The following is a 16,240-nucleotide window of genomic DNA, read 5'->3' as shown; positions in this document are numbered from 1 at the left end:
CCACTGTACAGATGAGGAAACTGAGGCCCAGAGGTGTCTGCCCAAGATAAATGCAGCTATGAATGGCAGAGCCACATAAATCTTTATTCTTTTCTCTTTCCAGTGACTCTGCATTCCCTAAACAAAGTGACTGTGTTCCAGAGAAAGGGTGTCTTCAAAGTTTCTTCCTGTGTTAATGATACAGGCAGGAAATAAAAACCACACAAGACTCCCAATGCCCTGGAACCTCAGTTTGCACAACTATATCTTGGGGGGGCTTATCTAGTATGTCTGAGGGACTGATCAGGTCTGCATTCTGGAACAATGGCTGTCTAATGCCTCCTGAGAGTGAATGAGACTGGGGTTTTTATTTTTGTTAGGTAGAGGCTGTAAGCTCTCAGATAGAGGCAAGCACTGGGTATTCTCATGAAACACAGTGGTTGGCAAAAAGCTGGGAGTCAGGACCAACGGTTGTTCCAGGTTCTCTCACCAGCTCCCTGGGCTGTTAGCTCTGGAGGCTTTAGCTCCCTGGATCAGTTCCTTCTCCTCTAGAGGCCTTGGCTTCTCCATCTGTTACCCAAGAAGGGGTGGCCTGGGTCATCTCTCAGATGTCCTCTCCATCAACTCTGAATGCTTAGTAAAGACCTGCTGAGTTGCAATCATGAGAAATTCTGCTGTCCCTGTGGGCTCTCAGGTTGATGTGGGGAGGGATCTGGGGTGGGAAGTTTCCTAAACAGGAAACCTCTCTGCGTACTCATGGATGGCGGGGTATGGGAGTGGGTGGGAGGGGATGCCTTATTTGTTCTTTACAAGGGCAATGAAAGAGGCAGCTGGAGGCAGCTGGAGCCAAGGCTGAAGACCCTGGAGTCCCAGCCTATTGGCTTGGCTTTCTGAGGTTTGCCAGGCCCCAAAAGAAGGTGTGCATAGCTCCTGTATTCTTGACTGCATGTGGGTGAGGATAGCTGCAGGGTGTCTGGAACAGAATGGCCCTTGACCAGAGCATGAGGACTGAGATTTCTGGCCACTGAAGAATTGTGGGCCTTAACCTACAGATGCCTTTTTCTTTCCATTTTTAATTAGAACATTCAATCCCTGGAAATCTGTTCTCCACCGGAACAGTCTTCATGGAGGTTTGCTGGGGGAATTTCCTTGTCTGTTTCTCAACCGGAAAAGCTGTGGGTGGAGGTGAATGGGGGGTGGTGTTGGCGGGGGAGATAGGCTCCATGTGAGTTCAAGGGGATGGGTGTGTGTGTGTGTGTGTGTGTGTGTGTGTGTGTGTGTGTGTGTACGGAGACTTGACACAGAAACTTGTCCCTGTGTGTGCTGACTGCCTATTGTACTGTGGGCAGGTGTAGGTGTGGTTGGGTGTGAGCTGTGCAGTATAAAGCAGGTTAAGTGGATTTCTCCGGGTGGGAGTAGGAATCCTTGGCCCTGGAAAGCCTGGCTCACCTGCCAACTGCATTCTCAGCAGAGGGGAGGGCAGGATTCTGTCACAGACCCGGGGATTTTGCCCTCCTGCCTACCCCCTTCAGTACAGGGTATGGGTAGGAAGTGTGCTCACGGATGGCAGGGGTGGGAGTGGGTCGGAGGGGTACTGTGGGAAGCTTCGTTGTCTGTGTTTCTTTGTGCGGAAGGCGTGTATGTGTGCCTGTGTGTTTGTGTAGGTGATTAGGTGTGCAGGTATGTGCAGGAAGGTCTCTGTACCTGTTACCACCTATGGTTCAGTTCCAGGCCTTTAAAATCCTTGGGAACAGGTCCCTTCTCCTCCCTGCCTCAGAATCAAATAGTTCCAATGCTATAGAGAAAGGAAGACTAGGGTTCACCTTATTTGGACTGTGCTGAGCAGACAGGAAGGCAGAGAGGGTCAAGAGAGCCCCAGGGTTGGAAGGAGAGTGATTTCCTTCTTAGCGACTGAGGTGCTGGGGTCAAGGAAAAGGGGAAGACCAAAGGAGGAGCTGCTGCTGGGGAGGGATGAGCAGAGACTGAGAGGTCTGTTTTCTTCTTTTGTGGGGCTGACTTAAGTGGGGAGGGTCACTACACTTAGTCCCCTACCGAGGGCAGGGATCTTAGCCTTTCGGCTCCAGCTGTGTGCGAGCTCTGGAATGACAAGTGGAGGACCCAGGCTCAGGGCTGGCAAAAAACTCCACTCCTGGTTTTTCCACACACCAGCCCGTCTTCCCGGGACCGCCGCGGAATGGAGTCCGGAGCTGACGCCCTAGAGCCGCCGCCACGCGGAAAACGCGGAGTGGATCTCTACGCCTTTTGGAACGGAGCCAAAGGGCACCTCGGAGAAGGTGGCCGGCCCGGCCCGCCTGGTCGGTGCGAGGCCGCTACCATCCGAGGCGCCCGGGCCGGGTTGGTCGCGTAGTGCGGCAGGACCCGCAGGCTCCAAGAGCCCAGCCGTGGGGGCTCGGCTGCCCTCCTAGCGGGGGCTGCGGGCGGGCGTGGCGCGCGGGGCGGTGGCCGTGCCCTCGGGGCGGCTCCGGGCGCGGTGGGCGCTGGCTGCAGTGCGGCGCGCGGCCAGCAGCGGGCGGCAGCGGGCGCGGGCGGCGGCGGCGGCGCTGGCGGCGGGCGGCGCCGGCGGTGCCCCGGGCGCGCTCACACACGCTCACACACACACACACACACACACACATACACACGGCCTCGTACACACTCACACACGCTCCGGCGCGCACACGCGGCGCGCAGGCCGGAGGGAGGAGGCTCGGCGCGGCTCGGCGGCGGCGGCGGCGGCGGCGGCAGCGTGCTCCGCGGGCGGCCGGGAGGGCTGGCGGGCGGCCCCCGCTCCCCGGCTCGGCGGCTCGGTGCAGCCCGCGCGGCCCCCCGCCCTCGGACCCGCCCTCGGGGGTCGCCCGGCCCCATGTCCTGCAGCGGCGGCGGAGCAGCGCGCGGCCGCGGGCGGCTCTGAGGAGCCCGGAGGGAACCGGCGACGAGGGGACCATGTACCGGGACCCGGAGGCGGCCAGCCCAGGTAAGCGCGGCCCCGCGCGGGCTGGGGACGCCCCGCACCGGCGGGCAGGACGGCGGCAGCGCTGGGCGCCGTCTCGGAGCCCCAGCCTGGGGCTGCTGTCGTGCCCGGAGCCGCACGGACTCCCCCCTGAGGGTCATCCCAGTCCCGGGGGTGCGGGTTCCAGCGGCAGCGGCTCGGACGCCGGAGCCCCGCAGTCCGGACACGGCCAGGCTTGATGCCCGGGGCCGGCTTCGCAGTGTCCCCACAAGGACCAACCCCCACCCCCCCAGCAGCCCAAGGACAACGTGTGTGGCGGAGCGAGAGCCGCTGCCCCCGTGGGAGCCGGGCAGTGCCCTCAGAGGCACCCCTGGCTCCCCAACACCAGTGCCCTGGGGGTGCCAGCGCTGCGGGACCCCGGGGCTAGGATCCCGGCAGCTTTCGGCCAAGGTTGTGGGCACAGGGCAGCGGAGTGGCATCGGCGGTGCCAACTGAGAATTGAGAGGGTGCCGGGGGGGGGGGCAGGTGGGGATCTGGTGCAGCGGCGGGGCACGGAGGCTTCGGGGGTGGGGAGCCGCAGGAGCGTTGAGAGGGGAGGCAGGGGCACCTGAAGGGAAAGAGAGCAGAGGCTGATGAGCATGGGGGAGCCAGGGGCATGTTCTGCTAGGCTTGGGGAGGGGGAGAGAAAGAACCCCAAACTCACTCCAGTCCTGTCGGGGGAGGCAGGGAGAGGGGCCGCACTCCTTTGCATTTCTCCTCTGCCTGGGGAGTGGCCCGGGAGCCCACTGTCTGCTTGGCATCCTCCAAGCCAAAGCCGAGGAATCGTTCCTCCTGCCTGGGGAAATTGCTCTGCCATTTCCTCCTTGGCTCGGAACGCCTCCTCACACAGTGCCCACCTGTAGGCAGGTTCCCTGCAGCTCCTGCCCAGGCTCAGTACCAAGCTCCCACCCAGGGTGCTCTACTCCAGACCCAGCACCCCCAGTCTGCCAGTTCCGGATCAAGGTCTCCCCTTATGGGTTTCTCTCTGCTGCTAAAAGCACGACACTCCAGCCCAGGACCTGCTTCCAGATGCAAAGCCTCTGTATTCCCTGCTGCTAACCTCCTGGGGGTGGAAGTGCTGGGGGGAGGGGACAGCTCTAAGACCCTCCACAGAAGGGGCCCAGAGCCCTGAAGCGATCCAGTGGGTGCCGGCCGTGCCTGCTCTTGACCCAGCCCCGCATTCGCTCTTCCCCCTCTAGGGGCAGCCTTAGCCTGTCCCTGCCTCCTGAAGAATCAGCTCTCACTCCCATGAATTCATTTCAGCCCACTCGACTGAGGACCACCTACTGGGAGCCAGGCATTGTGCTCACTCAGCACTTGGGTATGAGAGTGAAAGACTCAGTCTCCTCTGGAAACTCACGCCCTTCTATGACATCCTCTAGGTGAGGGCTGAAGGGGCAGTGCCTTTAGAGAGCCACCTCTCATCTGCCTGGACCAGGTCATCTACCCTGGCACCTTCCCCCAAGAGGCTGCCAGCTCCCAGCACTTGGACCAAGGGCAGGGGCATTCGCTTGCTTGGTTCACCCTTGCAAAAGCCAGCAGCTTAGTTCAGGACAGCTCTGGGGTATGAAGATGGGAGGGGAGGATGCATGGAGGACACTCCCCTCCACCTGCCCTGCCAGGCTGGCAGCCTCCCCCTTTCCTTTTGGGCCACTGGCCTGGGGCCATGCCCCGGCCCCTTTCCTCCCTCCCCTTCCCTCCCTCCTCTCCCCTCTCATGCCTAGCCACCATGACATCACTCGTCCTGCAAGCACCCCTGCCTTCCCCATGGGGGCCAACTTGATGTGCCTGGCATCTTCTGGGCAAAGAGTCTGGACTTCAGTGCTGCCCCTGGCATGCTGTCTGGCGCCCTCCAGCTGCAGCTGCAGAGCCCACCAGTGCCTGTGACAGGGGCAGCTGTGAGTGGGAAAGGGACTGGCCCAAGGTTGACTTCTCTCCGGTGTGGGCACCAAGCTGGGTGGGGTTAAAAATAGGCCAGAGAGGGCAGAGTCTGCTTTTGATCCTAGTCCTCGGGGGATCTCTGAGGGTTCAGAGACTCAGTCTGTCCTCTGCGCCCCCTGGCATTCCTGCCCACCTCTTATAGTCACTATAGCTCCAGGTCAGTCTTCTCGCCCCAGCTTGCCCAAGGCCTCCCAGACTCCACTCCCCAGCCAGGGCTCTGTGTCCCCCATTCTGTGCACGCCCCATCTCCTCTTTGGCTGGCACCAAGTGGGAGTGAGATATGCATGTTAATTCCTGTGTGACTTGGACTGGTCCCTCTTCTGCCCTCTGGTCCCACAGGGGCCGGTACCTTTTACATCCAGATCTCCTCATCCCGCTCCCAGGAACACCTGTGGCCTAGTCCTTTTTTAAAAAAGTCTCCTGTCCTCTCCTGCTCCTCCATGCCTCAGACTGGTTCCCGAGGGTCCCTGGTACTTCCTCCCTCATCTTGCTCACCCTGCAGGTCCCCACCCAGCTTGGCCTACTTTTACGAGGGTACCGGACAGGTACAGTTCTCTCCCCACTTAGGCCCCTGGCCCCCAGGCGCTTCACTCCCTGATCTATTATGGATGAAAAAAGGGACTGTGGGAAAAAAACAGAGACCAATGAAGAACGCAGACCAGCCTGCCTCCCATGCGCACTCTGGGCTCCTGCTCCAAACTCTGCCCAGCCTCCTTCCCAATAACCCTCCACCCCCTCCATAGACTCAAGGCCCTCAGTCTTCATCCTCTGTTCATCCTGAAGCTGGTCTGGCCGGGCCTCCTTATGTCCCTCAGACTGCCTGTCTCCAGGCTGGGCACAGCCTCAGCAGACCTGTAGGGGTCAGCGTTGCAGTGGGCAGGCAGGATGGCAGCAGGGGAGGAAGGAGGGAGGGAGAGGTGACCTTGCGGTGAGCTAGTGAGCACGGCCAGAGAGAGAACCACTAGGGGGGAGGTAAGGTCCTGAGGCCACCTGCCCTGCCCCCCAGCCCTCTATGAGCTTGTCCCTGGAGTAGTAGTGCTTGAAGCCTCTTTCTGTCCTACCTGTTAGTGGGCTCTGTCCCTTGTAAACACTCTGCCAGGAGGCCATTCCTTTGGGAATATGGGGGGGGGGCAGACTCATGCATACTGCATGGGTCAGGGGGCCTTGACACAGTGAGTCTCTTATCTCAAGTCAGAAGGATCCCTGAGATTGTCCAGGCCAAACCTCCACTCACTGGGCACAAGTGAGGGGCAGAGGCTGATGGGTGATGTGTGGGGCAGGAGCTCAGCGTATGGCTGAAAGGGCAGATCAAGAGTATGCTGCTAGGACCACTAGGATTAGGACCAGGGCTGGGGTGTGGGGAGGTCCCAGGAGGCCTGACTGTGTCAGACTATTTCCCTGACACCCACTTTCCCTACCTGCCTGCCCCCTCTGCACAGGCCCACATCCTGGGCTTTGGTCAGAGTCTGGGACTGAAGATCAAATGATCTCCCAACGGGCCAGGGCAAGGTGGGGGACCTGAGTCTGAGTAAGTCTAAAACCCAGGGCAGGAGAGAATGATTTCTGTGGGGCATGGGCCAGAGTAGTGAGCGTCCCCAGGCTGTAGTGTTACCATGGAGACAGGTGCCTCCTTGGCTGTGTCCCTTGTGAGGACAGCTTGACCAAGGGGCTGGGTGCTCAAGGACTAGAAGATAGGGAGAGAGAAAGCCCCAAAACCCCCCTTATTGGGGGGTAGGGGGCTAGAGCAGGCTGGATTGGGGTGGGAACATATAGGCTAGCAGGTAGCAGGTGAGGGGACAGCTGTAAAGCAGGTAAACAGGTGGGTGTCAGGTGAGCAGAGACAGGCCCTGGGCAGCTGGGTCCTAGCTGGCCCCAAGCTCAGTCCTAAGGGTAACTTAAGAGTGCTGGGGGGGTGTACCCTTCTCAATCCTCTAGCCCTGCCGTTGCAGGGTGTTATGGGGGGAAGGCAGAGGAGGGGTGTATGGTCCTCTCCTCTCCCCACTTCTTGCCCCCACCTCCATTCCCCGCCCACCCCCTATTCTCTCAGGGACTTTGAATCCTTATTGAATCTGATGGACCGTTTTCAATAACTGCTTCCCCCAGGGGAGAGAGGCTGAGAACAGCAGAAAGAGGAGCTGGAGAGGGGGGCCCTGTGGGGGTGGGAGGCCCGGTCCTGAGCAGAGGAGTCTTGGCAGGAGGAGGAGTTGGTTCGATGGCCTCCTCAGAGCACTGAGGCATAGCAGGTGGACACAGTCTCCATGGACAGTGCCCGGCAGGTGGCACATGTGGCTGGTGAGGTCAGCTTTCTCTGTTGGGGCAGTCACGGGTCTGGCCAGGTGCCGGAGTCAGCCTGTGCCAGGCCCAGCCCCGGTGCCTGCCTGCCTTGCCAGGGAACCCCAGCCGGTGGTGCCAGGCAAACTGCGCCAGTTCCATGGACGTGGAGGTCCCTGACCTTCCAAGCAGCAGGGGCAGCCCTGCTGGGCCCTGTCCAACTTGTGTCTGGAGGATAGGGCTTTGGTCTCACCCAGCAGAATTCCTCAAGGGTTAGAACAGAGTTGGCAGACAGCATAGGACCTGTGGAAAGGGCTGGATGGAGCCCAGAGCTTGCCTCTGGAATTCTGGACCAAGTTGATTGGAAGGTGGGCTGGCGCATCAGACCCACTCTGGGGGGCTGTGCAGCTTCCATCTGGAAGGGCTCCTTGAGAGAGGTGTGTTGCCTGTGGGGTGGGCCAGGAGCTGACTTGCATCGTGAGCTGGGATGTTTTGGGAATTGCTGTATTCACGCGATTGAGCGTGTGGGGCTACCGCGGATGGAGGGGGCGGGTGGGGCCAGTGGGAAGAGCTGTGTCTGTGTGTATACCTACGTGCGCGTGCGGGCAGCAGCTGGACTGATGGCCATAATAGCTACGCTCATCTGAGTGCCGTGCCTGCTGTAAACAGCAGCTAATGAGCGTATTAGTAGTGAGGTGTGTCCGGGTGCATGGGGAGCTGCCATGGAGAGCATTGGGGGAGGCCCCTCCCCCGGCCCTATACCCTCCAGGGACCCTGCCTGCCCCCGCCACACCCTTCCACCTGCCCACTTGGCTGCTTCTGAGACCTTCGTGTGCTGGGAGCAGGGCCTCACCTGGCTGTACAGCATGGGCGGGTGTGGACGTGGGGGTGTTTGTGGGAGCTTTCACGTATACAGACACAAGCATTTCCACAACTGTGTGTGGGTCTGCTAGTGTGTGTGTGTGTCTGGCTGGGTTGAATTGAGCTTGTCTGTGTTTTGTGACTATGTATGCTTCTGTGCATGTGTGTTTGCACCCCTCCGCCAGAGCCCTAAGAGGAAGACTGCCCTGGCTCGGCAGTGATCCTGATAGTGACAAAACCAAAGGTGCTGGTGGAATAGGCACATGCTGCTGCCCTGCTCCTTCGATGCCCTTCCTGGAGTGCAGGAGGCTGGGGGCTTCCAGGCTTTTCAAGGGAGAAAAGGGGGTGGCCCCATGCTGCCCACTGGAGGATGCAGGAGGGAGAGGTCTGAGCTCCTGTAGCTATTGCTTGCATCAGAAAGGGGAGAACTGGGGGCCTAGAGGGCCCCCAGGATCCCCAGGAATGAGAGAGGAGGGGTGTGGATGGATGGGTCCCAGCTGGTAGGTGCAGCGTGCTCCCTGTCCCCAGCCAGGGTGGAGTGACATGAGGTGTGGGGGCCAAAAGGGGCACCTGCGTGAGGCTCTGCATGAGGGGAGTGGAGGAGAGAGCGTGTGGCTAATGTGTCCAATTAAATTACTTCAAACCCTGCCGTGGCAGCTGCTCCCGGCGGGGCCCTGGGTACAAATTGGATCCGTCTCATTACCGCGGGGTGGTGTCAGCAGGGACAGAGAGCGGCAGCCAGCAGGGCAGCACCCGGCAGGCCCTTCCCCCTCTGCCCTCCCTGAGCCGGGATAGCCCCCTTGAGCCTCTGCTCACTGCACATCCCCCTGGTTCCCCAAGTCCAGATATTAGGGTTCCCAGCACACCTCCTTGCTATCTCTAACCCCTATCCCTGGCAGCCCAAAGGCCCCTCTGAGCCCTCACTTTCTTTCTCTGGGAATGAGGTTTTATACTTTGCAGAGGGGCCAGTTTAAGGAATCCCCTCTCAGGTCACCTAACACGCCCCATCCCCTCTCTTGATGATAACAATAGCCCAATAATAGCAAGCTCTTATTTGTGGGATGCCCTGTATGCGCTAAGCACTTTGTCTATGTGCAGCCAGGGATGACATGCTTAAGCTAGGACACTGGGATCTAACAGCTGTCCATGTGAATCCCAGCAGAGACACTGGCTGCTGTGTCCCTGGAGCAGGTTACTCACCACTCTGGCCTTGGTTGCCTCCTCTGTTAAATGGGTATGATAGTGGTTCATACCTCCCAGGTGATTGGAGGATGAGGTGACACAAGGCGGGAAAAGTATTTAGCAGAGAGCTTAGCAAGTAGTAAACACTCGACAGCTGTTATCAACATTCTCCTGTCCCAAGTGATTGATGTGTGGGATGAGGGTTCCAGAAGCTCCAGGGAAGACGTGCCTGCCACCTCCTTGGTGGAGGAGTTGGGGAGGGCTTCAGTGAGGCAGTGTCAGTCAATAGCAAAGATACGTTAAGTGTTCACTATGTGCCAGGTGCTGGCCTAAACACATAACGTGTTAGCTCATCTATCCTCAGAACCACCCTGGCAGGTGGGAGCTTACGATTAGAAGTCGGTCTGGGATTCCAGCCATGCTGCTGGACACAAGAGCGGGAGTTTTGGGTGCAGGGCCTTGGGTCTTTAAGGAAGAATAAGAGCTTGCCACGTGAGCAAGCTAAGGTGAGGCATTTGGTGAAGTGGGCACTGCACATACAATGGCCCAGAGGTTTGAAGGGTCTTGGCCTGTTGAAGCAGCTGTGAGTGCTTGAACACAGCTTGAAGGGAGACCTTTGGGGGACAGTAGCAGGAGTTGAAGCTTGGAAGGTAGGTTGAGCCTGATTATGAAGGCTTGGCATTCTGAAATAGAAAAACTGGATTTTTTAAAAGTTGAGTCCATGTAGGGCTGTGGATGGCTTTTGAGCTCATGTCTATAAAGAACTTTAACGACATGGCAGTGTGGAGGGTGGGAAGCCTGGAGGAAGGCAGGGAGATGGAACTAGAGTGTCAGCTGTTAACTTATCTATCTCTGCTTCTGCCCAGCCCCTCCTCTGACTCTCGCCTGCACCCACACCAGGAGATCTGCAGTGTCCAGCTGGATTGGGCCCTGCCCTTGGAAAGCTTGTGGGGGTAGTAGGCAGTCAAGGGAGTAGCATGTTCAGATAGGCATGAAGAACGCCTCAAGGGGGGTTACCCCACAGAGGGATGTAGAGCCAAGGTGGGCAGGCTCAGGACCCCATGGACACAGTTAATGCTCCTGAGGATTGGTTCTCCAACCACCCCCCACTGTGGGCATCAGGGCCAGGCCCGGGGAGGGCCACACAACTGACGCTCCAGCTGCCAGGCCTGAGCTCCAGAGCCCCACCAGAGCCAACGCATCTCCATTGCAACTAGGCAGGCTGCCCCCTCTCTGTGCCCACGACCCCTGGCACAGGAGCCCATTCATGGCAGGGCCTGGGTACGTCTTCCCACTTCCCTTGGGGGTCATCCCAGGGCAAACGCCCTCACACTAAGGTACTGGCAGCACACACACATGTTGGCATTTGGGTCCACGTGCACACATGATGTGCATGTGTGTGTGCCCTGCAGTAGGAAGGTGGGGATGGTCTATGTTGCCCACCCACCTTAGCTGAGGATTTGTTCCTCTGGACGCAGGGATGGTCTGATGGGCACCAAAGAGCCTGATGCCAGGACGAACTGTAGGCCCCTCCTTTGGGGATCATGGTAAGAAGCCAGCCCAGAGAAGGAGTGGTTAGGAGGAACTGGAGGTCAGAGAAAGCATCAAGGGAGAATCTCCTAGCAGTGCCTGGTGGGTCTCCAGACCACCTGTTTATTTACAGACATTTCATGTAATCTTCACAGCAGTCCTGCAAGGGAGACTTCATTATCTCTGTTGTATGGATGAGGAAACTGAGGACCAGAGAGGTGGAGTGTCTTGCCCACGTAACTCAGCAGAGCAGGGATGAGATTTTAAGTCAGAGTCACTCCCAAGCCTAGGCCTTAACCACTGGGATACACTGCCCAGTGCCTCCCTTATCCTACTAGGATCCAAGCCAGCCTGTCTCTCAGCCTGCCACTCAGAAGGGAGCACTAAGAGTTGGTTTTGGCTGCAGAGCTGGATTTAGAGGATGTCCCAGCACCTGCTTTAGTGCTTGGGGTGTCCCTAAAGCCTTCGTTCTCAGATCCCTGGAGTGGAATAGAGTCCTCTTCCCACCCTGCCCCTGTTCTCTCTACAGGCAAGGTGGAAAGATCCTCTCACTTAAGGGGAGGCTCCCAGGAGAAGGGGAGGAACCCCTCGCTCCCTGCTTGGCACCTGCCAGCCCTGGAGAAGCCTGATGAAATGCATGTGTGTCCCCCCCACCCCAACCTCATTCCTCCCTTTCCAGCCCCCGCCTGGTTGGGGAGGTGCGAAGGGAGCGATTTCACAGCCTGTCAGCTGAGGCCTAAAAATACCCAGAACTCTGAGATGCTTGGGCAGGGGGAGGAGAGAGCAGGGACCAGGGATGGGGTGGTGGGGGGTGCAATGGCAACTGGGCCAGAGGAGCCCTGGTGGCACCACAGTCCCAGTCAGGAGCAATGGGTAGACCCTCTGTCCCCAGGTCCCCCATCTGGACCCATATCTGGCAATGAAAAATGGGGGCTGTTGTCTCTAGGGTCTTGAGAGCTCAGCTCTGGCACTCAGACCTAAGGGAGGGCCTGAACTCAGATAGGAACCGTGGACCCCAGATCCCCCAGAGCCTCCAGTTGATACCTCTTTCTCCCTCTTCAGCCCCGGGTTGGCTGGCATCTCTGGGGCATGGGAGCCAGACAGTGCCTGAGCCTGCTTCCTCCCTGGAGAAAGTGCCTGCTTCTGTTAGTGGAGAGCATGAGGCAGGCAGTAGGGGTAGGGATGCCGGTAGGTACGGAATGTGATATGCCAGCCACCCAGGCACTGGAAGGGGCAGAGAAGAAGGGGTGTGGTGACCCACGTCACTGCCATGTGACTGTGCACTGCAGCATGGCACATGGTCTGCACAAGTTATCCAGTGCCCAGAGAGGCAGACACGTGTGTGTGCACACATGGACCTGCTGGAGTTGGCCTGTTCTTGGTGCTGAATGTTTGTGGTCATGTGTGACCCAGCATGGCTGTTCCAGGTAGAAATGGGGTGAAAGCACAGGAGCAGGAAGCATGAGCAAACACACGTCACTTCACGTACATATGACCATGTGTGTGCTTCCCATGTGGAAACATGACGGCACCTGTGCCTGTGCAGAGGGACCTGGGCAGACCTCTCTGGGGCACCAAGCAGGGGCTGAGAGAGTCCTTAAAAAATAATTCAGACTGAAAGCCAGAGTATGGGGGGCTCTGGATCTGAAGGAATGGGTTCCAGTCCCATATCTGCTATGTATGGATTTGCTTTGTGACCCTGGGCAACTTTCTTAACCTTTCAGTGCTTCATTTCCCATCCATAAAATGGGGATAATAATAGCACTATTTGGGGCTGTTGGGAGGATTTGGTGAGTTAATATATGGAAACTGCCTAGAACTGTGCCTGTCACAGTCAGCACCATGTATGTATTAGCTCTTATTATTATCTGGTCCTACCCTTTGATGCTATAAGTGGGAGCACCAAGGCCCAGAGAGGGCAAATTACCTGCCCAAAGTCACACAGTAAGTTAGTGGCCAAGGCAGGACTAGAACCCAGACTCCAGTGTCTTAAGACAAGGCTTGTTCAAGTCTAGGGCCTCATGATACTATCCCCCTTTGGGCCACAAGAAGCCCCCACACTACAGGACTACAGCCACATTGACATCTGGGGCCTAGATTCTGCCGGGGTTAGGCTGCGATCTTGAGAACTCAGGGACCTGAGCATCTTCAGATAATGCCCTGTTGGAGGGATCCTCGGGGCAGGGGCCTCAGAGTGGCCAGCTGCCTGAGTTAGGACTATGCCACTGGCTAGTTCTGTGGACTTGGCCGAGTTACTCAACCTTCTCAAGTCTCATTTTCTTCCCTCTAATGGAATAACAGTAATACCTACTGTATAGTGTCGTCGTGGGGATCAAATGAGATCCTGCATGTAATGGCTTAAGTGGCTGGCACACTGTACCTAGTAAGTGCTCAATAATGTTAGCTGCAATTATAATCCTTACAGAACCCTCCCACCCACTGCTCCATAAATGGTGGCTTCCTTTGCTTCCCATCCAGCCCCTGGCCACCCTCACTCCCTTCCAGTTGCCAGCGCACACTCCACAGGGCTTTGATCAGGGATTGACTTGCTGGCAGCCAAGACCTGTCTTTGTCTCCTAGTATTGCCCTTTGCCCAGAAGGGAACAGGACCCACACTAGGACTTAGCCCCTGAGCCCTCTGCTTCTGGCCTTATCACCCACTTGCTGTATGACCTTAGACAAGCACCATTTCCTCTCTTAACCTTGATTCTCCCTCTGAAAAGTGAAGAGACTAGACCACACAGTCCCAGAGACTCCTGGTCATGTTCTGTGTGACCCAGGAAGGCCCCTGGCTCAGCCTATGGAGGGGATGACAAGATGGCAGGAGGCTGGTCCCAGGTGAATGGAGTATCCGGGACTGGTCCCAGCTGGTGGCCTGCCATCATGCCTGCCCGCACCTGTGGCTGCGTAGGAGGGTGTGCAGGCCCTGCTGGCTGGGCACTGACATTGGGGGAGGCTCAAGGACAATGACGTAGAGAGAGAGCCCTTCTTGGGGCCCTGGGAGCTGTCACTCCAAGCCATCCTCCCCACTCTCCCCACTTCTCCCTGGGGTTTCCTTCAGCGATTCCTCCTTCCTCCCTGTCCTCCTTCTCTCCTTCCCCTTCCTGGAGTCTCCCTGTATCTCCTTCTCTCTCCCTTTCCTCCCCTGTAGTCTTGACCATTTTCCGGGTATCTTCTTCCTTCCTCTCCCTCTGCAGAGGGGATATCCCTATTCGCTCCTCTGTCTCTCTGGTTTCTGAGGTTCTCCTTTTTTTCTTTTGATGTCCCTATTTTTCTGTATCTTCCTGGCTCCCTCTGCTGCTCCAGAGCCTAGGACTCTCTCTCACTCTGCATGGGCATGTCTAGGCTCCTTCCAGCTTCTTGTCCCCTGGCGCTCTCCCACCTCAGAGTCCTTCCCTCCCCAGCAACCCCATCTCCTTCCTTCCAGCTCCTCAGAGCTTCTTGCTCCTTCACCACCCCCCTATCCTGATAGGGCCTTGACCCAGGCTGTTTCTGTGGCTAGTGCTGCCACCCAGTACCTCCACCACCCACCACCCCTGTGAGTTGAGAAAGGGGTCAGCCCAGGGCCCCGGGACTGGCAGCCTTGCCTCCTAATTAGCAGGAGGTAATTGCCTGGGGAAAAAAAATTTCATTTAGAATGAGACTCAGAGACTCCAAATTAAGGCTGAGCCAGCTGATGGTCTCTGGTGAGCAGGAGGGGGACAGCAGCCCAGGTCAAGACTTCAGAAGATGAAGTCCCTAGAACTCCCTGCCTTGCTTACTTCCAAGACACTAGCCTTGGAGAAATGGGAAGAGAGCTTTGGGCTAGGAGTCCCATCTTCACTTGAGATCTGGTTCTGCTGCTCACTGTGTGACATAGGGCAAGCCATTTACTCTTTCAAGCCTTAGTTCTCTCTCCTGTGAAATCAGAACAGGGCCATCCATGACTGCCTCACCCCTTGGTATTAGGAGGGTCGATTCAAACAGTTTCAGCAAAAGCACTTAGCAGGCTGTAAAGTGCTACAGAGTGTGAGGTGTTACTGTCTACTACCTCCATGTGGCTCTCAGCTGAGAGGTGAGGATCGTGGAAGGATGGGATTGTCTTGGAGATATCCAAGGGATAGTGAGGGCTCCAGACATGGAAGATGGTGAGGAAGATCAGCTGAGCTGCAAAATTAGGGGCAGTCAGACACAGTTTCCCTTGCCAGTATCAACACTTGCTAGCTGCACCACCCTGAGTGGTCACCTCACCTCTCTGAACCCCACTTTCCTCATCTGTAGGATGCTGAGCATGATGCTTCCTCCCAGGGAGGGTTGTAAGGCTAAATGGGGTAATGTTTGCAGAGCTCTTAGCACAGTGTGTGACTTATAGTAAGTGCTCAATAAATGATACCAGCTATATCTACTGTAATTAAAGGCTATTATCTTGACTCCCTGCCTGGATCCAGAGAAGCTATGATTTTGGGTGTTGTCTTCAGGTGGTTTTATTTGTTTTGCTTATTTATTATTTATTTTTTGGAAGGAGGGAATTTCCACACCCAGTGAGGCTAGTATCAAGCAGTCCCTGGAAACATCAAGCAGATCTACTTCCCAAAGAGCCCCCACCTTTAGGGCGGAGGAACAGGAGTGGGCCACAGTTGTGACCTTCTCCCCAACCCCTCACTTTTTCCTAGAGAGGAGCTGTGGACAAGGCTCTCGTTTGGGTGCGTGTGCAGCATGGGGCCTCTGCCCTGGGGAAGGCGTGTTACGGGCCTTTGCATTCATCTCAGTGAGGCTGGCCCTGTAGTGGGAGGAAAGGTTGGTATTTAGAGAAGTCTACTCCACCCATCTTGGAGGAGGGAACAGGAAGTTTTGCCTGTCCCAGGTCTGGCCAGCTGGATTGAGTCTGCACTGTGACCCAGGCAGCACCACACCCAAGATGGCTAGGGTGCAGTCGGACAGGCTGGAGTGTGCATGTATTGGGCAATGCTGCACACTCAGCTCCAGACTGCCCCAGGAGCGGTGAGGGGGTGGTGGGGGCTGAACCGTCTGCCTCTCTTACCCTGTCTGCCCAGAGCCACCACTGGGGACCTCCTGTGCTCCCGCTTTGGGTGCAGTGCCCATGCCAGCCGCCAGGAGGCAGTGCAGCAGGCTCCCCTTGAGGGAATAGGGTGTGGTGTTTACCATTTCAGCGGAGATGCTCTTTTTGTCCGAGTCAGGCTGCCGACAGGGGTCCTCAGTATCTAAGGACCTAACTCTTGAGAAAGGGAGCTCTTAAGGTCAGCTGGCCGCTGTCGTGGCCTCAGCTGGGGGCTGGCCAAAGAGAAAATGGCAGAGGAAGGTGGAACCACTACGCTATAGTTGTGGAAAGGTCTCTTCGATCCTGTTCTTGAGGAACAACGTCAAGGGCGGCCTGGAGGAGGGCGCAGTCCTGAGACTGAGACTGAGTTAGTTCAGGACCAAGGACAGAGGCAGTGCGGCAGGCGGTTGTTTCAGCACCGTGAACAGCGTTCCGGGCGGCCGCTCGTG

The 16,240-nt window shown here is 57.4% G+C and overlaps 1 protein-coding gene across 1 annotated transcript in view; it reads left to right on the top strand.

Moving 5' to 3' along the window:
• Positions 1–2,882: 2,882 nt before the first annotated feature.
• Positions 2,883–16,240, top strand: part of SYT7 (synaptotagmin 7) — a 59,353-nt gene continuing 45,995 nt past the window's right edge. The window contains exon 1 of the mRNA XM_063095318.1: positions 2,883–2,953. Coding sequence (XP_062951388.1) covers positions 2,923–2,953 — 31 coding nt within the window. The 5' untranslated portion in view covers positions 2,883–2,922. The remainder of the gene's footprint in view (positions 2,954–16,240) is intronic.

Source organism: Cynocephalus volans, chromosome 4 (genome assembly GCF_027409185.1).
Source record: "Cynocephalus volans isolate mCynVol1 chromosome 4, mCynVol1.pri, whole genome shotgun sequence".
In the NCBI taxonomy this organism is placed as follows: domain Eukaryota; kingdom Metazoa; phylum Chordata; class Mammalia; order Dermoptera; family Cynocephalidae; genus Cynocephalus; species Cynocephalus volans.
The sequence above is the reverse complement of the archived record's forward strand: the minus strand, read 5'-3'. Positions and strand labels throughout refer to the sequence as shown.